This window comes from Oscarella lobularis, chromosome 3, assembly GCF_947507565.1.
Source record: "Oscarella lobularis chromosome 3, ooOscLobu1.1, whole genome shotgun sequence".
Taxonomy (NCBI): Eukaryota; Metazoa; Porifera; class Homoscleromorpha; order Homosclerophorida; family Oscarellidae; genus Oscarella; species Oscarella lobularis.
In genome coordinates, this window is record NC_089177.1 from 848,779 (window position 1) to 874,770 (window position 25,992).

At 32.3% G+C, this 25,992-nt stretch overlaps 1 protein-coding gene across 1 annotated transcript; it reads right to left on the reverse strand.

Moving 5' to 3' along the window:
- Nucleotides 1-10: 10 nt before the first annotated feature.
- Nucleotides 11-25,966, reverse strand: LOC136184795 (probable ATP-dependent RNA helicase DDX56). The gene is made up of 23 exons (XM_065971770.1): nt 25,876-25,966; nt 25,706-25,824; nt 25,614-25,656; nt 25,486-25,566; nt 25,363-25,436; nt 25,238-25,310; nt 25,090-25,187; nt 24,984-25,035; nt 24,823-24,929; nt 24,721-24,771; nt 24,611-24,664; nt 24,484-24,555; nt 24,334-24,432; nt 24,231-24,283; nt 24,112-24,178; nt 23,957-24,060; nt 23,848-23,909; nt 23,758-23,788; nt 23,649-23,707; nt 447-552; nt 304-389; nt 186-254; nt 11-122 (listed from the first exon to the last, which is right to left on the reverse strand). Exons 1-23 carry the CDS (start codon nt 25,924-25,926, stop codon nt 111-113), a joined length of 1,623 nt encoding a protein of 540 aa, XP_065827842.1. The 5' UTR covers nt 25,927-25,966; the 3' UTR covers nt 11-110.
- Nucleotides 25,967-25,992: the final 26 nt, after the last annotated feature.

Sequence of the window (25,992 nt, forward strand, 5' to 3'; positions counted from 1 at the left end):
TATTGCTTACCTTTGCCCAGAAAGATGACGCAGGAGGAGAAGAGGTAATGATGAAGCAAGAGGGAAAGGAATCAATTTGATATACGTACTTATAGACCAAGAAATAGGTATTACGCTTTTGTCTAGAAACGCAAAAGAAGAAGAGAACTCATTACGAGGCAAAGATATCTAGATATGCACTGTACCTTTTTGGCTTTGGGTTCATCACGTGTAAATTTGAAAGACTTCAAGGGATCCATCTTACGCTTCTGCGCCTGCAACAGAAGAAATAAGAAACGAGTTCCGATGCGAGAGAAGTTCTACCTTTGATGAGTGGCCTTGCCCTTTCCGGTAGAATTTCTTTGAAGGCGGACCGTCGCGTCCAAAGGAAGACTTGAGCGCCGCAGGCACTGGTAATTTCAAAGCAAATAAAGACGCGATTTCAGCCCTTTCTTTTTTGAACCCACCTAAATATGTTGGAACGTTTTTTAGATGCTGTTGAACGCGAGTCGGATGAAGATTCTTGTCGTGACGAAGCACCTGGAGATCTCTCGGATTATCTTGAAAGTGAGCCTAAGCGCAAAGCCACAGCATACAAGTGACGTCAAAACAGCAATACTAAGAGCTTAAATATTAAACTGAGGGTTTAAACTTTGATTCTAAGAGATTAAATATAAAAATGTTGGCCTAAACTTTGATTCTAAGAGCCTAAATATAAATTAAGGGCCTAAACTTTAATTCTAAAGAACTAAATATAAAATTGAGAGTCTAAACCTTGACTGTAAGAGCCTAAATATTTAATTGAGGGCCTAAACTTTGATTCTTAGAGCCTAAATATAAAATTGAGGGCCTAAACTTTGATTCTTAGGGCCTAAATATAAAATTGAGGGCCTAAACTTTGATTGTAAAGGACTAAATATAAAATTGAGGGCATAAACTTTGATTCTAAGAGCCTAAATATAAAATTGAGGGCCTAAACTTTGATTCTAAAGAACTAAATATAAAATTGAGGGCCTAAACCTTGATTCTAAGAGCTTAAATATTAAATTGAGGGCCTAAACTTTGATTCTAAAAGACTAAATATAAAATTGAGGGCCCAAACCTTGATTCTAAGAGCCTAAATATTTAATTGAGGGCCTAAACTTTGATTTTAAGGGCCTAAATATAAAATTGAGGGCCTAAATTTTGATTCTAAGAGCATAATTATAAAACTGGGGGCCTAAACTTTGATTCCAAGGGCCTAAATATAAATTTGAGGGCCTTACTTTTGACTCTAATGACCTAAATATAAAAGTTAGGGCCTAAACCTTGATTCTAAGAGCCTAAATATTAAATTCAGGGCCTAATCTTTGATTCTAAGAGCTTAAATATTAAACTGAGGGCTTAACTTTGATTCTAAAGGACTAAATATAAAATTGAGGGCCTAAACTTTGATTCTAAAGGACTAAATATAAAATTAAGGGCATAAACTTTGATTCTAAGAGCCTAAATATAAAATTGAGGGCCTAAACTTTGATTCTAAGAGCCTAAATATAAAATTGAGGGCTTAAACTTTGATTCTAAAGAACTAAATAAAAAATTGAGGGCCTAAACCTTGATTCTAAGAGCCTAAAGATTTAATTGAGGGCCTAAACTTTGATTCTAAGAGATTAAATATAAAATTGTTGGCCTAAACTTTGATTCTAAAAGCCAAAATATAAAATTGAGGGCCTAAACTTTGATTCTAAAAGCCAAAATATAAAATTGAAGGCCTAAACTTTGATTCTAAGGGCCTAAATATAAAATTGAGGGCTTAAACTTTGATTCTAAAGAACTAAATATAAAATAGAGGGCCTAAACTTTAATTCTAAAGGACTAAATATAAAATTGAGAGTCTAAACCTTGATTGTAAGAGCCTAAATATTTAATTGAGGGCCTAAACTTTGATTCTTAGAGCCTAAATATAAAATTGAGGGCATAAACTTTGATTCTAAGAGCCTAAATATTAAATTGAGGGCCTAAACTTTGATTCTAAGAGCCTAAATATAAAATTGAGGGCCTAAACTTTGATTTTAAGGTCCTAAATATAAAAAAAGGGGCCTAAACTTTGATTCTGAGAACCTAAATATAAAATTAAGGGCCTAAACCTTGATTCTAAGAGCCTAAATATTAAATTGAGGGCCTAAACTTTGATTCTAAGGGCCTAAATATAAAATTGAGGGCCTAAATTTTGATTCTAAGAGCCTAATTATAAAATTGGGGGCCTAAACTTTGATTCCAAGGGCCTAAATATAAATTTGAGGGCCTTAGTTTTGACTCTAATGACCTAAATATAAAAGTAAGGGCCTAAACCTTGATTCGAAGAGCCTAAATATTAAATTCAGGGCCTAATCTTTGATTCTAAGAGATTAAATATAAAATTGTTGGCCTAAACTTTGATTCTAAGAGCCAAAATATATAATTGAGGGCCTAAACTTTGATTCTAAGAGCCAAAATATAAAATTGAGGGCTTAAACTTTGATTCTAAAGGACTAAATATAAAATTCAGGGCCTAAACCTTGATTGTAAGAGCCTAAATATTTAATTGAGGGCCTAAACTTTGATTCTTAGAGCCTAAATATAAAATTGAGGGCCTAAACTTTGATTCTAAGGGCCTAAATATAAAATTGAGGGCCTAAACTTTGATTCTAAGGACCTAAATATAAAATTGTTGGCCTAAACTTTGATTCTAAAGGACTAAATATAAAATTGAGGGCCTAAACCTTGATTCTAAGAGCCTAAATATTAAATTCAGGGCCTAATCTTTGATTCTAAGAGCTTAAATATTAAACTGAGGGCCTAAACTTTGATTCTAAGAGCCTAAATATAAAATTGAGGGCCTAAACTTTGATTCTAAGAGCTTAAATATTAAATTGAGGGCCTAAACTTTGATTCTAAGGGCTTAAATATAAAATTGAGGGCCTAAATTTTGATTCTAAGAGCATAATTATAAAACTGGGGGCCTAAACTTTGATTCCAAGGGCCTAAATATAAATTTGAGGGCCTTAGTTTTGACTCTAATGACCTAAATATAAAAGTTAGGGCCAAAACATTGATTCTAAGAGCCTAAATATTAAATTCAGGGCCTATACTTTGATTCTAAGAGCTTAAATATTAAACTGAGGGCCTAAACTTTGATTCTAAGAGCCAAAATATAAAATTGAGGGCCTAAACTTTGACTCTAAGAGCCTAAATATAAAATTGAGGGCCTAAACTTTGATTCTAAGGGCCTAAATATAAAATTGAGGGCTTAAACTTTGATTCTAAAGAACTAAATATAAAATAGAGGGCCTAAACTTTATTATAAGAGCATAATTATAAAACTGGGGGCCTAAACTTTGATTCCAAGGGCCTAAATATAAATTTGAGGGCCTTAGTTTTGACTCTAATGACCTAAATATAAAAGTTAGGGCCTAAACATTGATTCTAAGAGCCTAAATATTAAATTCAGGGCCTATACTTTGATTCTAAGAGCTTAAATATTAAACTGAGGGCCTAAACTTTGATTCTAAGAGCCAAAATATAAAATTGTTGGCCTAAACTTTGATTCTAAGAGCCTAAATATAAAATTAAGGGCCTAAACTTTAATTCTAAAGGACTAAATATAAAATTGAGAGTCTAAACCTTGACTGTAAGAGCCTAAATCTTTAATTGAGGGCCTAAACTTTGATTCTTAGAGCCTAAATATAAAATTGAGGACATAAACTTTGATTCTAAGGGCCTAAATATAAAATTGAGGGCCTAAACTTTGATTCTAAGGACCTAAATATAAAATTGAAGGCCTAAACTTTGATTCTAAAGGACTAAATATAAAATTGAGGGCCTAAACTTTGATTCTAAAAAACTAAATATAAAATTGAGGGCCTAAACTTCGATTCTAAGAGCTTAAATATTAAACTGAGGGTTTAAACTTTGATTGTTAGAGCCTAAATATAAAATTGAGGGCATAAACTTTGATAATAAGGGCCTAAATGGGCCTAAACTTTGATTCTAAGGACCTAAATATAAAATTGAAGGCCTAAACTTTGATTCTAAAGAACTAAATATAAAATTGAAGGCCTAAACTTTGATTCTAAAGAACTAAATATAAAATTGAGGGCCTAAATTTGATTCTAAGAGCCTAAATATAAAATTGAGGGCCTAAACTTTGATTCTTAGGGCCTAAATATTTAATTGAGGGCCTAAACTTTGATTTTAAGGGCCTAAATGTAAAATTGAGGGCCTAAATTTTGATTCTAAGAGCATAATTATAAAACTGGGGGCCTAAACTTTGATTCCAAGGGCCAAAATATAAATTTGAGGGCCTTAGTTTTGACTCTAATGACCTAAATATAAAAGTTAGGGCCTAAACCTTGATTCTAAGAGCCTAAATATTAAATTCAGGGCCTAATCTTTGATTCTAAGAGCTTAAATATTAAACTAAGGGCCTAAACTTTGATTCTAAAGGACTAAATATAAAATTGAGGGCCTAAACTTTGATTCTAAGAGCCTAATTATAAAATTGGGGGCCTAAACTTTGATTCCAAGGGCCTAAATATAAATTTGAGGGCCTAAGTTTTGACTCTAATGACCTAAATATAAAAGTAAGGACCTAAACCTTGATTCTAAGAGCCTAAATATTAAATTCAGAGCCTAAACTTTGATTCTAAGAGATTAAATATAAAATTGTTGGCCTAAACTTTGATTCTAAGAGCCAAAATATAAAATTGAGGGCCTAAACTTTGATTCTAAGAGCCAAAATATAAAATTGAGGGCTTAAACTTTGATTCTAAAGAACTAAATATAAAATTCAGGGCCTAAACCTTGATTGTAAGAGCCTAAATATTTAATTGAGGGCCTAAACTTTGATTCTTAGAGCCTAAATATAAAATTGAGGGCCTAAACTTTGATTCTAAGGGCCTAAATATAAAATTGAGGGCCTAAATTTTGATTCTAAGGACCTAAATATAAAATTGTTGGCCTAAACATTGATTCTAAAAAACTAAATATAAAATTGAGGGCCTAAATTTGATTCTAAGAGCCTAAATATTAAATTGAGGGCCTAAATTTTGATTCTTAGGGCCTAAATATATAATTGAGGGCCTAAACTTTGATTCTGAGAGATTAAATATAAAATTGTTGGCCTAAACTTTGATTCTAAGAGCCAAAATATAAAATTGAGGGCCTAAACTTTGATTCTAAGAGCCAAAATATAAAATTGAGGGCTTAAACTTTGATTCTAAAGAACTAAATATAAAATTCAGGGCCTAAACCTTGATTCTAAAAGCCTAAATAATTAATTGAGGGCCTAAACTTTGATTCTTAGAGCCTAAATATAAAATTGAGGGCCTAAACTTTGATTCTAAGGGCCTAAATATAAAATTGAGGGCCTAAACTTTGATTCTAAGGACCTAAATATAAAATTGTTGGCCTAAACTTTGATTCTAAAGGACTAAATATAAAATTGAGGGACTAAATTTGATTCTAAGAGCCTAAATATTAAATTGAGGGCCTAAACTTTGATTCTTAGGGCCTAAATATAAAATTGAGGGCCTAAAATTATATTCCAAAGGACTAAATATAAAATTGAGGGCCTAAAATTATATTCCAAAAGACTAAATATAAAATTGAGGGCCTAAACCTTGATTCTAAGAGCCTAAATATAAAATTGAGGGCCTAAACTTTGATTCTTAGAACCTAAATATAAAATTGAGGGCCTAAACTTTTATTCTAAGGACCTAAATATAAAATTGAAGGCCTAAACTTTGATTCTAAGAGCCTATATATAAAATTGAGAGCCTAAACTTTGATTCTAAGGCCTAAATGTAAAATTGAGGGCCTAAATTTGATTCTGAGGGCCTAAATATTAAATTGAGGACCTAAACTTTGATTCTAAAGGACTAAATATAAAATTGAGGGCATAAACTTTGATTCTAAGAGCCTAAATATAAAATTGAGGGCCTAAACTTTGATTCTTAAGGCCTAAATATAAAATTGAGGGCCTAAACTTTGATTCTAAAGGACTAAATATAAAATTGAGGGCATAAACTTTGATTCTAAGAGCCTAAATAAAAAATTGAGGGCCTAAACTTTGATTCTAAGGGCCTAAATATAAAATTGAGGGCTTAAACTTTGATTCTAAAGAACTAAATATAAAATTGAGGGCCTAAACCTTGATTCGAAGAGCCTAAAGATTTAATTGAGGGCGTAAACTTTGATTCTTAGAGCCTAAATATAAAATTGAGGGCCTAAACTTTGATTCTTAGGGCCTAAATATAAAATTGAGGGCCTAAACTTTGATTCTAAAAGACTAAATATAAAATTGAGGGCATAAACTTTGATTCTAAGAGCCTAAATAAAAAATTGAGGGCCTAAACTTTGATTCTAAGGGCCTAAATATAAAATTGAGGGCTTAAACTTTGATTCTAAAGAACTAAATATAAAATTGAGGGCCTAAACCTTGATTCTAAGAGCCTAAAGATTTATTTGAGGGCGTAAACTTTGATTCTTAGAGCCTAAATATAAAATTGAGGGCCTAAACTTTGATTCTGAGGGCCTAAATATAAAATTGAGGGCCTAAACTTTGATTCTAAAGGACTAAATATAAAATTGAGGGCATAAACTTTGATTCTAAGAGCCTAAATAAAAAATTGAGGGCCTAAACTTTGATTCTAAGGGCCTAAATATAAAATTGAGGGCTTAAACTTTGATTCTAAAGAACTAAATATAAAATTGAGGGCCTAAACCTTGATTCTAAGAGCCTAAAGATTTAATTGAAGGCGTAAACTTTGATTCTTAGAGCCTAAATATAAAATTGAGGGCCTAAACTTTGATTCTAAGAGCTTAAATATTAAATTGAGGGCCTAAACTTTGATTCCAAGAGCCTAAATATAAAATTGAGGGCCTAAACTTTGATTTTAAGGTCCTAAATATAAAAAAAGGGGCCTAAACTTTGATTCTGAGGGCTTCAATATAAAATTAAGGGCCTAAACCTTGATTCTAAGAGCCTAAATATTAAATTGAGGGCCTAAACTTTGATTCTAAAAAACTAAATATAAAATTGAGGGCTTAAACTTTGATTCTAAAGAACTAAATATAAAATTGAGGGCCTAAATTTTGATTCTAAGAGCATAATTATAAAACTGGGGGCCTAAACTTTGATTCCAAGGGCCTAAATATAAATTTGAGGGCCTTAGTTTTGACTCTAATGACCTAAATATAAAAGTTAGGGCCTAAACATTGATTCTAAGAGCCTAAATATTAAATTCAGGGCCTATACTTTGATTCTAAGAGCCAAAATATATAATTGAGGGCCTAAACTTTGATTCTAAGAGCCAAAATATAAAATTGAGGGCCTAAACTTTGATTCTAAAGGACTAAATATAAAATTCAGGGCCTAAACCTTGATTGTAAGAGCCTAAATATTTAATTGAGGGCCTAAACTTTGATTCTTAGAGCCTAAATATAAAATTGAGGGCCTAAACTTTGATTCTAAGGGCCTAAATATAAAATTGAGGGCCTAAACTTTGATTCTAAAGACCTAAATATAAAATTGTTGGCCTAAACTTTGATTCTAAAGGACTAAATATAAAATTAAGGGACTAAATTTGATTCTAAGAGCCTAAATATTAAATTGAGGGCCTAAACTTTGATTCTTAGGGCCTAAATATAAAATTGAGGGCCTAAAATTATATTCTAAAGGACTAAATATAAAATTGAGGGCCTAAACCTTGATTCTAAGAGCCTAAATATTAAATTCAGGGCCTAATCTTTGATTCTAAGAGCTTAAATATTAAACTGAGGGCCTAAACTTTGATTCTAAGAGCCTAAATATAAAATTGAGGGCCTAAACTTTGATTCTAAGAGCTTAAATATTAAATTGAGGGCCTAAACTTTGATTCCAAGATACTGAATATAAAATTGAGGGCCTAAACTTTGATTTTAAGGTCCTAAATATAAAAAAAGGGGCCTAAACTTTGATTCTGAGGGCTTCAATATAAAATTAAGGGCCTAAACCTTGATTCTAAGAGCTTAAATATTAAATTGAGGGCCTAAACTTTGATTCTAAGAGCATAATTATAAACTGGGGGCCTAAACTTTGATTCCAAGGGCCTAAATATAAATTTGAGGGCCTTAGTTTTGACTCTAATGACCTAAATATAAAAGTTAGGGCCAAAACATTGATTCTAAGAGCCTAAATATTAAATTCAGGGCCTATACTTTGATTCTAAGAGCTTAAATATTAAACTGAGGGCCTAAACTTTGATTCTAAGAGCCAAAATATAAAATTGAGGGCCTAAACTTTGACTCTAAGAGCCTAAATATAAAATTGAGGGCCTAAACTTTGATTCTGAGGGCCTAAATATAAAATTGAGGGCTTAAACTTTGATTCTAAAGAACTAAATATAAAATAGAGGGCCTAAACTTTATTCTAAGAGCATAATTATAAAACTGGGGGCCTAAACTTTGATTCCAAGGGCCTAAATATAAATTTGAGGGCCTTAGTTTTGACTCTAATGACCTAAATATAAAAGTTAGGGCCTAAACATTGATTCTAAGAGCCTAAATATTAAATTCAGGGCCTATACTTTGATTCTAAGAGCTTAAATATTAAACTGAGGGCCTAAACTTTGATTCTAAGAGCCAAAATATAAAATTGTTGGCCTAAACTTTGATTCTAAGAGCCTAAATATAAAATTAAGGGCCTAAACTTTAATTCTAAAGGACTAAATATAAAATTGAGAGTCTAAACCTTGACTGTAAGAGCCTAAATGTTTAATTGAGGGCCTAAACTTTGATTCTTAGAGCCTAAATATAAAATTGAGGGCATAAACTTTGATTCTAAAAGCCTAAATATAAAATTGAGGGCCTAAACTTTGATTCTAAAGGACTAAATATAAAATTGAGGGCCTAAATTTTGATTCTAAGAGCATAATTATAAAACTGGGGGCCTAAACTTTGATTCCAAGGGCCTAAATATAAATTTGAGGGCCTAAGTTTTGACTCTAATGACCTAAATATAAAAGTAAGGACCTAAACCTTGATTCTAAGAGCCTAAATATTAAATTCAGGGCCTAAACTTTGATTCTAAGAGATTAAATACAAAATGGTTGGCCTAAACTTTGATTCTAAGAGCCAAAATATAAAATTGAGGGCCTAAACTTTGATTCTAAGAGCCAAAATATAAAATTGAGGGCTTAAACTTTGATTCTAAAGAACTAAATATAAAATTCAGGGCCTAAACCTTGATTCTAAGAGCCTAAATATTTAATTGAGGGCCTAAACTTTGATTCTTAGAGCCTAAATATAAAATTGAGGGCCTAAACTTTGATTCTAAGGGCCTAAATATAAAATTGAGGGCCTAAACTTTGATTCTAAGGACCTAAATATAAAATTGTTGGCCTAAACTTTGATTCTAAAGGACTAAATATAAAATTGAGGGACTAAATTTGATTCTAAGAGCCTAAATATTAAATTGAGGGCCTAAACTTTGATTCTTAGGGCCTAAATATAAAATTGAGGGCCTAAAATTATATTCTAAAGGACTAAATATAAAATTGAGGGCCTAAACCTTGATTCTAAGAGCCTAAATATAAAATTGAGGGCCTAAACTTTGATTCTTAGAACCTAAATATAAAATTGAGGGCCTAAACTTTTATTCTAAGGACCTAAATATAAAATTGAAGGCCTAAACTTTGATTCTAAGAGCCTAAATAAAAAATTGAGGGCCTAAACTTTGATTCTAAGGGCCTAAATATAAAATTGAGGGCCTAAACCTTGATTCTAAGAGCCTAAAGATTTAATTGAGGGCTTAAACTTTGATTCTAAGAGCCTAAATATAAAATTGAGGGCCTAAACTTTGATTCTAAGAGCCTAAATATAAAATTGAGGGCTTAAACTTTGATTCTAAAGAACTAAATATAAAATTGAGGGCCTAAACCTTGATTCTAAGAGCCTAAAGATTTAATTGAGGGCGTAAACTTTGATTCTTAGAGCCTAAATATAAAATTGAGGGCCTAAACTTTGATTCTTAGGGCCTAAATATAAAATTGAGGGCCTAAACTTTGATTCTAAAGGACTAAATATAAAATTGAGGGCATAAACTTTGATTCTAAGAGCCTAAATAAAAAATTGAGGGCCTAAACTTTGATTCCAAGGGCCTAAATATAAAATTGAGGGCTTAAACTTTGATTCTAAAGAACTAAATATAAAATTGAGGACCTAAACCTTGATTCTAAGAGCCTAAAGATTTATTTGAGGGCGTAAACTTTGATTCTTAGAGCCTAAATATAAAATTGAGGGCCTAAACTTTGATTCTTAGGGCCTAAATATAAAATTGAGGGCCTAAACTTTGATTCTAAAGGACTAAATATAAAATTGAGGGCATAAACTTTGATTCTAAGAGCCTAAATAAAAAATTGAGGGCCTAAACTTTGATTCTAAGAGCCTAAATATAAAATTGAGGGCTTAAACTTTGATTCTAAAGAACTAAATATAAAATTGAGAGCCTAAACCTTGATTCTAAGAGCCTAAAGATTTAATTGAGGGCGTAAACTTTGATTCTTAGAGCCTAAATATAAAATTGAGGGCCTAAACTTTGATTCTAAGAGCTTAAATATTAAATTGAGGGCCTAAACTTTGATTCCAAGAGCCTAAATATAAAATTGAGGGCCTAAACTTTGATTTTAAGGTCCTAAATATAAAAAAAGGGGCCTAAACTTTGATTCTGAGAGCTTCAATATAAAATTAAGGGCCTAAACCTTGATTCTAAGAGCCTAAATATTAAATTGAGGGCCTAAACTTTGATTCTAAGGGCCTAAATATAAAATTGAGGGCTTAAACTTTGATTCTAAAGAACTAAATATAAAATTGAGGACCTAAACCTTGATTCTAAGAGCCTAAAGATTTATTTGAGGGCGTAAACTTTGATTCTTAGAGCCTAAATATAAAATTGAGGGCCTAAACTTTGATTCTTAGGGCCTAAATATAAAATTGAGGGCCTAAACTTTGATTCTAAAGGACTAAATATAAAATTGAGGGCATAAACTTTGATTCTAAGAGCCTAAATAAAAAATTGAGGGCCTAAACTTTGATTCTAAGGGCCTAAATATAAAATTGAGGGCTTAAACTTTGATTCTAAAGAACTAAATATAAAATTGAGGGCCTAAACCTTGATTCTAAGAGCCTAAAGATTTAATTGAGGGCGTAAACTTTGATTCTTAGAGCCTAAATATAAAATTGAGGGCCTAAACTTTGATTCTAAGAGCTTAAATATTAAATTGAGGGCCTAAACTTTGATTCCAAGAGCCTAAATATAAAATTGAGGGCCTAAACTTTGATTTTAAGGTCCTAAATATAAAAAAAGGGGCCTAAACTTTGATTCTGAGGGCTTCAATATAAAATTAAGGGCCAAAACCTTGATTCTAAGAGCCTAAATATTAAATTGAGGGCCTAAACTTTGATTCTAAAAAACTAAATATAAAATTGAGGGCTTAAACTTTGATTCTAAAGAACTAAATATAAAATTGAGGGCCTAAATTTTGATTCTAAGAGCATAATTATAAAACTGGGGGCCTAAACTTTGATTCCAAGGGCCTAAATATAAATTTGAGGGCCTTAGTTTTGACTCTAATGACCTAAATATAAAAGTTAGGGCCAAAACATTGATTCTAAGAGCCTAAATATTAAATTCAGGGCCTATACTTTGATTCTAAGAGCTTAAATATTAAACTGAGGGCCTAAACTTTGATTCTAAGAGCCAAAATATAAAATTGAGGGCCTAAACTTTGACTCTAAGAGCCTAAATATAAAATTGAGGGCCTAAACTTTGATTCTAAGGGCCTAAATATAAAATTGAGGGCTTAAACTTTGATTCTAAAGAACTAAATATAAAATAGAGGGCCTAAACTTTATTCTAAGAGTAAATTATAAAACTGGGGGCCTAAACTTTGATTCCAAGGGCCTAAATATAAATTTGAGGGCCTTAGTTTTGACTCTAATGACCTAAACATAAAAGTTAGGGCCTAAACATTGATTCTAAGAGCCTAAATATTAAATTCAGGGCCTATACTTTGATTCTAAGAGCTTAAATATTAAACTGAGGGCCTAAACTTTGATTCTAAGAGCCAAAATATAAAATTGTTGGCCTAAACTTTGATTCTAAGAGCCTAAATATAAAATTAAGGGCCTAAACTTTAATTCTAAAAAACTAAATATAAAATTGAGAGTCTAAACCTTGACTGTAAGAGCCTAAATGTTTAATTGAGGGCCTAAACTTTGATTCTTAGAGCCTAAATATAAAATTGAGGGCCTAAACTTTGATTCTAAGGGCCTAAATATAAAATTGAGGGCCTAAATTTTGATTCTAAGGGCCTAAATATAAAATTGTTGGCCTAAACATTGATTCTAAAGGACTAAATATAAAATTGAGGGCCTAAATTTGATTCTAAGAGCCTAAATATTAAATTGAGGGCCTAAACTTTGATTCTTAGGGCCTAAATATATAATTGAGGGCCTAAAATTATATTCCAAAAGACTAAATATAAAATTGAGGGCCTAAACCTTGATTATAAGAGCCTAAATATTTAATTGAGGGCCTAAACTTTGATTTTAAGGGCCTAAATATAAAATTGAGGGCCTAAATTTTGATTCTAAGAGCATAATTATAAAACTGGGGGCCTAAACTTTGATTCCAAGGGCCTAAATATAAATTTGAGGGCCTTAGTTTTGACTCTAATGACCTAAATATAAAAGTTAGGGCCTAAACCTTGATTCTAAGAGCCTAAATATTAAATTCAGAGCCTAATCTTTGATTCTAAGAGCTTAAATATTAAACTAAGGGCCTAAACTTTGATTCTAAAGGACTAAATATAAAATTGAGGGCCTAAACTTTGATTCTAAGAGCCTAATTATAAAATTGGGGGCCTAAACTTTGATTCCAAGGGCCTAAATATAAATTTGAGGGCCTAAGTTTTGACTCTAATGACCTAAATATAAAAGTAAGGACCTAAACCTTGATTCTAAGAGCCTAAATATTAAATTCAGGGCCTAAACTTTGATTCTAAGAGCCAAAATATAAAATTGAGGGCCTAAACCTTGATTCTAAGAGCCTAAAGATTTAATTGAGGGCGTAAACTTTGATTCTTAGAGCCTAAATATAAAATTGAGGGCCTAAACTTTGATTCGTAGGGCCTAAATATAAAATTGAGGGCCTAAACTTTGATTCTAAAGGACTAAATATAAAATTGAGGGCATAAACTTTGATTCTAAGAGCCTAAATAAAAAATTGAGGGCCTAAACTTTGATTCTAAGGGCCTAAATATAAAATTGAGGGCTTAAACTTTGATTCTAAAGAACTAAATATAAAATTGAGGGCCTAAACCTTGATTCTAAGAGCCTAAATATTTAATTGAAGGCCTAAACTTTGATTCTAAGGGCCTAAATATAAAATTGAGGGCTTAAACTTTGATTCTAAAGAACTAAATATAAAATAGAGGGCCTAAACTTTATTCTAAGAGTAAATTATAAAACTGGGGGCCTAAACTTTGATTCCAAGGGCCTAAATATAAATTTGAGGGCCTAAGTTTTGACTCTAATGACCTAAATATAAAAGTAAGGACCTAAACCTTGATTCTAAGAGCCTAAATATTAAATTCAGGGCCTAAACTTTGATTCTAAGAGATTAAATATAAAATTATTGGCCTAAACTTTGATTCTAAGAGCCAAAATATAAATTTGAGGGCCTAAACTTTGATTCTAAGAGCCAAAATATAAAATTGAGGGCTTAAACTTTGATTCTAAAGAACTAAATATAAAATTCAGGGCCTAAACCTTGATTCTAAGAGCCTAAATATTTAATTGAGGGCCTAAACTTTGATTCTTAGAGCCTAAATATAAAATTGAGGGCCTAAACTTTGATTCTAAGGGCCTAAATATAAAATTGAGGGCCTAAACTTTGATTCTAAGGACTTAAATATAAAATTGTTGGCCTAAACTTTGATTCTAAAGGACTAAATATAAAATTGAGGGACTAAATTTGATTCTAAGAGCCTAAATATTAAATTGAGGGCCTAAACTTTGATTCTTAGGGCCTAAATATAAAATTGAGGGCCTAAAATTATATTCTAAAGGACTAAATATAAAATTGAGGGCCTAAACCTTGATTCTAAGAGCCTAAATATAAAATTGAGGGCCTAAACTTTGATTCTTAGAACCTAAATATAAAATTGAGGGCCTAAACTTTTATTCTAAGGACCTAAATATAAAATTGAAGGCCTAAACCTTGATTCTAAGAGCCTATATATAAAATTGAGAGCCTAAACTTTGATTCTAAGGCCTAAATGTAAAATTGAGGGCCTAAATTTGATTCTGAGGGCCTAAATATTAAATTGAGGACCTAAACTTTGATTCTAAAAAACTAAATATAAAATTGAGGGCATAAACTTTGATTCTAAGAGCCTAAATATAAAATTGAGGGCCTAAACTTTGATTCTTAAGGCCTAAATATAAAATTGAGGGCCTAAATATTGATTCTAAAGAACTAAATATAAAATTGAGGGCATAAACTTTGATTCTAAGAGCCTAAATAAAAAATTGAGGGCCTAAACTTTGATTCTAAGGGCCTAAATATAAAATTGAGGGCTTAAACTTTGATTCTAAAGAACTAAATATAAAATTGAGGGCCTAAACCTTGATTCTAAGAGCCTAAAGATTTAATTGAGGGCGTAAACTTTGATTCTTAGAGCCTAAATATAAAATTGAGGGCCTAAACTTTGATTCTAAGAGCTTAAATATTAAATTGAGGGCCTAAACTTTGATTCCAAGAGCCTAAATATAAAATTGAGGGCATAAACTTTGATTCTAAGAGCCTAAATATTAAATTGAGGGCCTAAACTTTGATTCTAAGAGCCTAAATATAAAATTGAGGGCCTAAACTTTGATTTTAAGGTCCTAAATATAAAAAAAGGGGCCTAAACTTTGATTCTGAGAACCTAAATATAAAATTAAGGGCCTAAACCTTGATTCTAAGAGCCTAAATATTAAATTGAGGGCCTAAACTTTGATTCTGAGGGCCTAAATATAAAATTGAGGGCCTAAATTTTGATTCTAAGAGCCTAATTATAAAATTAGGGGCCTAAACTTTGATTCAAGGGTCTAAATATAAATTTGAGGGCCTAAGTTTTGACTCTAATGACCTAAATATAAAAGTAAGGACCTAAACCTTGATTCTAAGAGCCTAAATATTAAATTCAGGGCCTAAACTTTGATTCTAAGAGATTAAATATAAAATTGTTGGCCTAAACTTTGATTCTAAGAGCCAAAATATATAATTGAGGGCCTAAACTTTGATTCTAAGAGCCAAAATATAAAATTGAGGGCCTAAACTTTGATTCTAAAGGACTAAATATAAAATTCAGGGCCTAAACCTTGATTGTAAGAGCCTAAATATTTAATTGAGGGCCTAAACTTTGATTCTTAGAGCCTAAATATAAAATTGAGGGCCTAAACTTTGATTCTAAGGGCGTAAATATAAAATTGAGGGCCTAAACTTTGATTCTAAGGACCTAAATATAAAATTGTTGGCCTAAACTTTGATTCTAAAAAACTAAATATAAAATTAAGGGACTAAATTTGATTCTAAGAGCCTAAATATTAAATTGAGGGCCTAAACTTTGATTCTTAGGGCCTAAATATAAAATTGAGGGCCTAAAATTATATTCTAAAGGACTAAATATAAAATTGAGGGCCTAAACCTTGATTCTAAGAGCCTAAATATTAAATTCAGGGCCTAATCTTTGATTCTAAGAGCTTAAATATTAAACTGAGGGCCTAAACTTTGATTTTAAGGTCCTAAATATAAAAGTTAGGGCCTAAACATTGATTCTAAGAGCCTAAATATTAAATTCAGGGCCTATACTTTGATTCTAAGAGCTTAAATATTAAACTGAGGGCCTAAACTTTGATTCTAAGAGCCAAAATATAAAATTGTTGGCCTAAACTTTGATTCTAAGAGCCTAAATATAAAATTAAGGGCCTAAACTTTAATTCTAAAGGACTAAATATAAAATTGAGAGTCTAAACCTTGACTGTAAGAGCCTAAATGTTTAATTGAGGGCCTAAACTTTGATTCTTAGAGCCTAAATATAAAATTGAGGGCATAAACTTTGATTCTAAGGGCCTAAATATAAAATTGAGGGCCTAAATTTTGATTCTAAGGGCCTAAATATAAAATTGTTGGCCTAAACATTGATTCTAAAGGACTAAATATAAAATTGAGGGCCTAAATTTGATTCTAAGAGCCTAAATATTAAATTGAGGGCCTAAACTTTGATTCTTAGGGCCTAAATATATAATTGAGGGCCTAAAATTATATTCCAAAAGACTAAATATAAAATTGAGGGCCTAAACCTTGATTATAAGAGCCTAAATATTTAATTGAGGGCCTAAACTTTGATTTTAAGGGCCTAAATATAAAATTGAGGGCCTAAATTTTGATTCTAAGAGCATAATTATAAAACTGGGGGCCTAAACTTTGATTCCAAGGGCCTAAATATAAATTTGAGGGCCTTAGTTTTGACTCTAATGACCTAAATATAAAAGTTAGGGCCTAAACCTTGATTCTAAGAGCCTAAATATTAAATTCAGAGCCTAATCTTTGATTCTAAGAGCTTAAATATTAAACTAAGGGCCTAAACTTTGATTCTAAAGGACTAAATATAAAATTGAGGGCCTAAACTTTGATTCTAAGAGCCTAATTATAAAATTGGGGGCCTAAACTTTGATTCCAAGGGCCTAAATATAAATTTGAGGGCCTAAGTTTTGACTCTAATGACCTAAATATAAAAGTAAGGACCTAAACCTTGATTCTAAGAGCCTAAATATTAAATTCAGGGCCTAAACTTTGATTCTAAGAGCCAAAATATAAAATTGAGGGCCTAAACCTTGATTCTAAGAGCCTAAAGATTTAATTGAGGGCGTAAACTTTGATTCTTAGAGCCTAAATATAAAATTGAGGGCCTAAACTTTGATTCGTAGGGCCTAAATATAAAATTGAGGGCCTAAACTTTGATTCTAAAGGACTAAATATAAAATTGAGGGCATAAACTTTGATTCTAAGAGCCTAAATAAAAAATTGAGGGCCTAAACTTTGATTCTAAGGGCCTAAATATAAAATTGAGGGCTTAAACTTTGATTCTAAAGAACTAAATATAAAATTGAGGGCCTAAACCTTGATTCTAAGAGCCTAAATATTTAATTGAAGGCCTAAACTTTGATTCTAAGGGCCTAAATATAAAATTGAGGGCTTAAACTTTGATTCTAAAGAACTAAATATAAAATAGAGGGCCTAAACTTTATTCTAAGAGTAAATTATAAAACTGGGGGCCTAAACTTTGATTCCAAGGGCCTAAATATAAATTTGAGGGCCTAAGTTTTGACTCTAATGACCTAAATATAAAAGTAAGGACCTAAACCTTGATTCTAAGAGCCTAAATATTAAATTCAGGGCCTAAACTTTGATTCTAAGAGATTAAATATAAAATTATTGGCCTAAACTTTGATTCTAAGAGCCAAAATATAAATTTGAGGGCCTAAACTTTGATTCTAAGAGCCAAAATATAAAATTGAGGGCTTAAACTTTGATTCTAAAGAACTAAATATAAAATTCAGGGCCTAAACCTTGATTCTAAGAGCCTAAATATTTAATTGAGGGCCTAAACTTTGATTCTTAGAGCCTAAATATAAAATTGAGGGCCTAAACTTTGATTCTAAGGGCCTAAATATAAAATTGAGGGCCTAAACTTTGATTCTAAGGACTTAAATATAAAATTGTTGGCCTAAACTTTGATTCTAAAGGACTAAATATAAAATTGAGGGACTAAATTTGATTCTAAGAGCCTAAATATTAAATTGAGGGCCTAAACTTTGATTCTTAGGGCCTAAATATAAAATTGAGGGCCTAAAATTATATTCTAAAGGACTAAATATAAAATTGAGGGCCTAAACCTTGATTCTAAGAGCCTAAATATAAAATTGAGGGCCTAAACTTTGATTCTTAGAACCTAAATATAAAATTGAGGGCCTAAACTTTTATTCTAAGGACCTAAATATAAAATTGAAGGCCTAAACCTTGATTCTAAGAGCCTATATATAAAATTGAGAGCCTAAACTTTGATTCTAAGGCCTAAATGTAAAATTGAGGGCCTAAATTTGATTCTGAGGGCCTAAATATTAAATTGAGGACCTAAACTTTGATTCTAAAGGACTAAATATAAAATTGAGGGCATAAACTTTGATTCTAAGAGCCTAAATATAAAATTGAGGGCCTAAACTTTGATTCTTAAGGCCTAAATATAAAATTGAGGGCCTAAATATTGATTCTAAAGAACTAAATATAAAATTGAGGGCATAAACTTTGATTCTAAGAGCCTAAATAAAAAATTGAGGGCCTAAACTTTGATTCTAAGGGCCTAAATATAAAATTGAGGGCTTAAACTTTGATTCTAAAGAACTAAATATAAAATTGAGGGCCTAAACCTTGATTCTAAGAGCCTAAAGATTTAATTGAGGGCGTAAACTTTGATTCTTAGAGCCTAAATATAAAATTGAGGGCCTAAACTTTGATTCTAAGAGCTTAAATATTAAATTGAGGGCCTAAACTTTGATTCCAAGAGCCTAAATATAAAATTGAGGGCATAAACTTTGATTCTAAGAGCCTAAATATTAAATTGAGGGCCTAAACTTTGATTCTAAGAGCCTAAATATAAAATTGAGGGCCTAAACTTTGATTTTAAGGTCCTAAATATAAAAAAAGGGGCCTAAACTTTGATTCTGAGAACCTAAATATAAAATTAAGGGCCTAAACCTTGATTCTAAGAGCCTAAATATTAAATTGAGGGCCTAAACTTTGATTCTGAGGGCCTAAATATAAAATTGAGGGCCTAAATTTTGATTCTAAGAGCCTAATTATAAAATTAGGGGCCTAAACTTTGATTCAAGGATCTAAATATAAATTTGAGGGCCTAAGTTTTGACTCTAATGACCTAAATATAAAAGTAAGGACCTAAACCTTGATTCTAAGAGCCTAAATATTAAATTCAGGGCCTAAACTTTGATTCTAAGAGATTAAATATAAAATTGTTGGCCTAAACTTTGATTCTAAGAGCCAAAATATATAATTGAGGGCCTAAACTTTGATTCTAAGAGCCAAAATATAAAATTGAGGGCCTAAACTTTGATTCTAAAGGACTAAATATAAAATTCAGGGCCTAAACCTTGATTGTAAGAGCCTAAATATTTAATTGAGGGCCTAAACTTTGATTCTTAGAGCCTAAATATAAAATTGAGGGCCTAAACTTTGATTCTAAGGGCGTAAATATAAAATTGAGGGCCTAAACTTTGATTCTAAGGACCTAAATATAAAATTGTTGGCCTAAACTTTGATTCTAAAAAACTAAATATAAAATTAAGGGACTAAATTTGATTCTAAGAGCCTAAATATTAAATTGAGGGCCTAAACTTTGATTCTTAGGGCCTAAATATAAAATTGAGGGCCTAAAATTATATTCTAAAGGACTAAATATAAAATTGAGGGCCTAAACCTTGATTCTAAGAGCCTAAATATTAAATTCAGGGCCTAATCTTTGATTCTAAGAGCTTAAATATTAAACTGAGGGCCTAAACTTTGATTTTAAGGTCCTAAATATAAAAGTTAGGGCCTAAACATTGATTCTAAGAGCCTAAATATTAAATTCAGGGCCTATACTTTGATTCTAAGAGCTTAAATATTAAACTGAGGGCCTAAACTTTGATTCTAAGAGCCAAAATATAAAATTGTTGGCCTAAACTTTGATTCTAAGAGCCTAAATATAAAATTAAGGGCCTAAACTTTAATTCTAAAGGACTAAATATAAAATTGAGAGTCTAAACCTTGACTGTAAGAGCCTAAATGTTTAATTGAGGGCCTAAACTTTGATTCTTAGAGCCTAAATATAAAATTGAGGGCATAAACTTTGATTCTAAGGGCCTAAATATAAAATTGAGGGCCTAAACTTTGATTCTAAGGACCTAAATATAAAATTGAAGGCCTAAACTTTGATTCTAAAGGACTAAATATAAAATTGAGGGCCTAAATTTTGATTCTAAGAGCATAATTATAAAACTGGGGGCCTAAACTTTGATTCCAAGGACCTAAATATAAATTTGAGGGCCTAAGTTTTGACTCTAATGACCTAAATATAAAAGTAAGGACCTAAACCTTGATTCTAAGAGCCTAAATATTAAATTCAGGGCCTATACTTTGATTCTAAGAGCTTAAATATTAAACTGAGGGCCTAAACTTTGATTCTAAGAGATTAAATATAAAATTGTTGGCCTAAACTTTGATTCTAAGAGCCAAAATATAAAATTGAGGGCCTAAACTTTGATTCTGAGAGCCAAAATATAAAATTGAGGGCTTAAACTTTGATTCTAAAGGACTAAATATAAAATTCAGGGCCTAAACCTTGATTCTAAGAGCCTAAATATTTAATTGAGGGCCTAAACTTTGATTCTTAGAGCCTAAATATAAAATTGAAGGCCTAAACTTTGATTCTAAGGGCCTAAATATAAAATTGAGGGCCTAAATTTTGATTCTAAGGACCTAAATATAAAATTGTTGGCCTAAACTTTGATTCTAAAGGACTAAATATAAAATTGAGGGCCTAAATTTGATTCTAAGAGCCTAAATATTAAATTGAGGGCCTAAACTTTGATTCTTAGGGCCTAAATATAAAATTGAGGGCCTAAAATTATATTCCAAAGGACTAAATATAAAATTGAGGGCCTAAAATTATATTCCAAAAGACTAAATATAAAATTGAGGGCCTAAACCTTGATTCTAAGATCTTAAATATTAAACTGAGGGCTTAACTTTGATTCTAAAGGACTAAATATAAAATTGAGGGCCTAAACTTTGATTCTAAGAGCCTAATTATAAAATTGAGCGCCTAAACTTTGATTCTAAAGGACTAAATATAAAATTCAGGGCCTAAACCTTGATTCTAAGAGCCTAAATATTTAATTGAGGGCCTAAACTTTGATTCTAAGGGCCTAAATATAAAATTGAGGGCCTAAATTTTGATTCTAAGAGCCTAATTACAAAATTGGGAGCCTAAACTTTGATTCCAAGGGCCTAAATATAAATTTGAGGGCCTTAGTTTTGACTCTAATGACATAAATATAAAAGTAAGGGCCTAAACCTTGATTCTAAGAGCCTAAATATTAAATTCAGGGCCTAATCTTTGATTCTAAGAGCTTAAATATTAAACTGAGGGCCTAAACTTTGATTCTAAGAGCCTAAATATAAAATTGAGGGCCTAAACTTTGATTCTAAGAGCTTAAATATTAAATTGAGGGCCTAAACTTTGATTCCAAGAGCCTAAATATAAAATTGAGGGCCTAAACTTTGATTCTAAGGACCTAAATATAAAATTGTTGGCCTAAACTTTGATTCTAAAGGACTAAATATAAAATTGAGGGCCTAAATTTGATTCTAAGAGCCTAAATATTAAATTGAGGGCCTAAACTTTGATTCTTAGGGCCTAAATATAAAATTGAGGGCCTAAAATTATATTCCAAAGGACTAAATATAAAATTGAGGGCCTAAAATTATATTCCAAAAGACTAAATATAAAATTGAGGGCCTAAACCTTGATTCTAAGATCTTAAATATTAAACTGAGGGCTTAACTTTGATTCTAAAGGACTAAATATAAAATTGAGGGCCTAAACTTTGATTCTAAGAGCCTAATTATAAAATTGAGCGCCTAAACTTTGATTCTAAAGGACTAAATATAAAATTCAGGGCCTAAACCTTGATTCTAAGAGCCTAAATATTTAATTGAGGGCCTAAACTTTGATTCTAAGGGCCTAAATATAAAATTGAGGGCCTAAATTTTGATTCTAAGAGCCTAATTACAAAATTGGGAGCCTAAACTTTGATTCCAAGGGCCTAAATATAAATTTGAGGGCCTTAGTTTTGACTCTAATGACATAAATATAAAAGTAAGGGCCTAAACCTTGATTCTAAGAGCCTAAATATTAAATTCAGGGCCTAATCTTTGATTCTAAGAGCTTAAATATTAAACTGAGGGCCTAAACTTTGATTCTAAAGGACTAAATATAAAATTGAGGGCCTAAACTTTGATTCTAAGAGCCTAATTATAAAATTGGGGGCCTAAACTTTGATTCCAAGGACCTAAATATAAATTTGAGGGCCTAAGTTTTGACTCTAATAACCTAAATATAAAATTGAGGGCATAAACTTTGATTCTAAGAGCCTAAATAGAAAATTGAGGGCCTAAACTTTGATTCTAAGAGCCTAAATATAAAATTGAGGGTTAAACTTTGATTCTAAAGAACTAAATATAAAATTGAGGGCCTAAACCTTGATTCTAAGAGCCTAAAGATTTAATTGAGGGCGTAAACTTTGATTTTTAGAGCCTAAATATAAAATTGAGGGCCTAAACTTTGATTCTAAGAGCTTAAATATTAAATTGAGGGCCTAAACTTTGATTCCAAGAGCCTAAATATAAAATTGAGGGCCTAAACTTTGATTTTAAGGTCCTAAATATAAAAAAAAGGGGCCTAAACTTTGATTCTGAGGGCTTCAATATAAAATTAAGGGCCTAAACCTTGATTCTAAGAGCCTAAATATTAAATTGAGGGCCTAAACTTTGATTCTAAAGGACTAAATATAAAATTGAGGGCCTAAACCTTGATTCTAAGAGCCTAAATATTTAATTGAGGGCCTAAACTTTGATTCTAAGAGCCTAAGTATAAAATTGAGGGCCTAAATTTTGATTCTAAGAGTATAATTATAAAACTGGGGGCCTAAACTTTGATTTCAAGGGCCTAAATATAAATTTGAGGGCCTTAGTTTTGACTCTAATGACCTAAATATAAAAGTTAGGGCCTAAACCTTGATTCTAAGAGCCTAAATATTAAATTCAGGGCCTAATCTTTGATTCTAAGAGCTTAAATATTAAACTAAGGGCCTAAACTTTGATTCTAAAGGACTAAATATAAAATTGAGGGCCTAAACTTTGATTCTAAGAGCCTAATTATAAAATTGGGGGCTTAAACTTTGATTCCAAAGGCCTAAATATAAATTTGAGGGCCTAAGTTTTGACTCTAATGACCTAAATATAAAAGTAAGGGCCTAAAACTTGATTCTAAGAGCCTAAATATTAAATTCAGGGCCTATACTTTGATTCTAAGAGCTTAAATATTAAACTGAGGGCCTAAACTTTGATTCTAAGAGATTAAATATAAAATTGTTGGCCTAAACTTTGATTCTAAGAGCCAAAATATAAAATTGAGGGCCTAAACTTTGATTCTAAGGGCCTAAATATAAAATTGAGGGCTTAAACTTTGATTCTAAAGAACTAAATATAAAATAGAGGGCCTAAACTTTAATTCTAAAGGACTAAATATAAAATTGAGAGTCTAAACCTTGATTGTAAGAGCCTAAATATTTAATTGAGGGCCTAAACTTTGATTCTTAGAGCCTAAATATAAAATTGAGGGCATAAACTTTGATTCTAAGAGCCTAAATATTAAATTGAGGGCCTAAACTTTGATTCTAAGAGCCTAAATATAAAATTGAGGGCCTAAACTTTGATTTCAAATGCAAACTTTTAGCTTTTCTGAATTTAGAAGCTCTGTGCGAATTTCTTTCAGTCGGGCTTCCCGGACTTAGAGAACGCGTCTTTTCATTAGTTTAAATTTTGATACTTTTACGTACCGGCAGCTCGTGTGACAATCTTCAGAGCATCCTAAAAGAACGGCGTGTCATCTAGTGGACTCATTTGGAGTATAGAAAAAAGTGCCATACGTTGACTCTATATCGAAATCCTTCGATTTCAGCCATATCAAACTCGTACGGACGCACTGGATCTAGGCAACATTCAAACAACGAGAAGAAATCAATCATCAATTGATACCTTTTCCGCCGCTCAATTTTTCCTCCGCTTTCTTCAGAATCTCTTCCTCTTCACCAGAGCAAACGAACGACAAAGCACTCCCATATTCCATTCCACGTGCAGTTCTAAAGCCCAGCAATGACGTCATTAGAAGAATAGGTTATCTCCTTTCGTGCCTTCCAACACGGTGAACATAAGCGCTGGCAGTCGTTGGCAAATCAAAATTTAATACATTTTCAACGCCTAGTGTAAAACGAGTAAAGGAAACGTCAAGCAAAGTAGCGGATCTTTCTACCTAAGAAGTCGATTCCTCTCGCTATGCCATACTCCTTATCACTACTCTTCTTCCTAAAATATTTTTTAAGAACGTACACATTGCTTTCAATTCCGGAGCCCACCTTTTAGTCTTACGACTCTTGTCTGATGGAGCACTCATTTCATCTGACGCAATTATGTAATCGTACACACCGCGGTTAAACTGATCTACTACGTGACACCTACGAGATGAGATCAGTCCAAATCAACCTCTACTTTTTCGCAAAACAAACCTCGAGTTTTGAGGCAGTTCCGGATTTAATAAACATGCAGGAATCCCAAATTGCTCCATAAATAATTTTAATCTGGCAATTAATTGACTTTCATTTGAGAGAAGGTTGGCCGCCTGCTCTCTCTTACCTATAACACCGATCGACGCTATTAACAAACAGTATCGTCTTGCCACGAAGCAGTCTAGACAAAAGGAAGAGCTTGGAACTGATACTAAGGAAATGACATAATGAGAGTACTTGAGTTTTAGAAGAGCACAAAGCAGCAGAAATTTGTCATCAGGTTGACACCTAGAGAAAAATAGCTACCATGTACCGCATTAGTGAATATTCATTTAATGCCTTATATGGTATTGAGCTAATTGGGCTTGCTCTTTTTTCAGTTCTTCCTCGTCCAAAGAAACGGAGACGGGATTGTGAAGTACCAATTTCTTCAGCAGTTCAACATCCTAGAAGACAAGTGCGTACATGCATTCTTAAAATTGAGTGCCACATCCACTGACTTCACTTAGTGTGGCAGATATCAAGAATGTCTGGCAAATCTTGGGCAAAAAACTGCAGGAAGAGCGCTATATATTGGGAATTTAGTCGAGATGAGAGTGCAAGTGCCTCGTCAAAGCTTCCAAGTCATCTTTGTATCCAAACGAGAAAACCAAATCAGCTTCATCAATAACAAGCATACTGAGAGAATCTTTAATTGACATCGTCTAATAAGATTCATCAGCTGTCATAGCAACGAGACCTTATTATCTATCACCTTTGCTTGCAAATGAGCAAGAACTCGACTAGGGGTACCCACGACAATGTCCGGACAATCAGCCAAGATGACCCTGTAGAGGAGAGACCAGTCATGCAGAGCAAAGGTGTTTGCTGGCTCATTACCTCAGTGTCTCTGTTCCGCTTTGACTTGATACTTCTACCACGCGGACTAACTTTGAGCAGGCCATCGTCAACTCCTAACGTATTTCATTTCAAATTTGAACTCACATATCTTTTTTTACAAACTTTGAGGTTTTTTGTAGCCTGTTTGCAAAGTTCTTTCGTTGGGACTAAGACCAGAGCACGCGTGGCCCTCTTAGCAGAGTGCTAGATACAACAGGATCACATAAAGCTACCTACGTGGTATGCCTTGCCTTTTTCGCTTCCAGAATCGCTTGAACGATCGGAATCGCGTATCTGTTGCTTTCGATGAGATCTTTACTGTATACTTGACTTCTGCTCTTACGCTGCAGTCTTTCCCGAGCCCGTTTTCGCCTTTACGAGAACGTCTTTGCCGGCGAGTGCAAGCGGAATCGATTTTGCTTGAATCGGCGTCGTTTTTGACCAGCCAAGCCGAGAAACTGCCTGTACAACACCTATGTGTGTGTGATAGCGCTAAAAATGTGCCAAACGGACTTTTAGTAGGCGATCATCGAGGCCCAGCGGGCCAAAGGCAGCAACGGACATCTTGTTAAAACTTAGTGCGCGCTAAGCCCCTTGGCGAGTTACAAAGGCGGGCTCTGGCAGGCTCTA

Excerpts from the sequence above, each read along its gene's own strand:
- LOC136184795 (XM_065971770.1), bottom strand. The coding sequence starts at position 25,926 with ATGTCCGTTGCTGCCTTTGGCCCGCTGGGCCTCGATGATCGCCTACTA. Across the intron at positions 25,188-25,237 it reads TTGCTCATTTGCAAGCAAAG|ACGATGTCAATTAAAGATTC; the intron begins GTGATAGATAAT and ends GAATCTTATTAG. Across the intron at positions 24,930-24,983 it reads TATCTGCCACACTAAGTGAA|GATGTTGAACTGCTGAAGAA; the intron begins GTCAGTGGATGT and ends CTTGTCTTCTAG.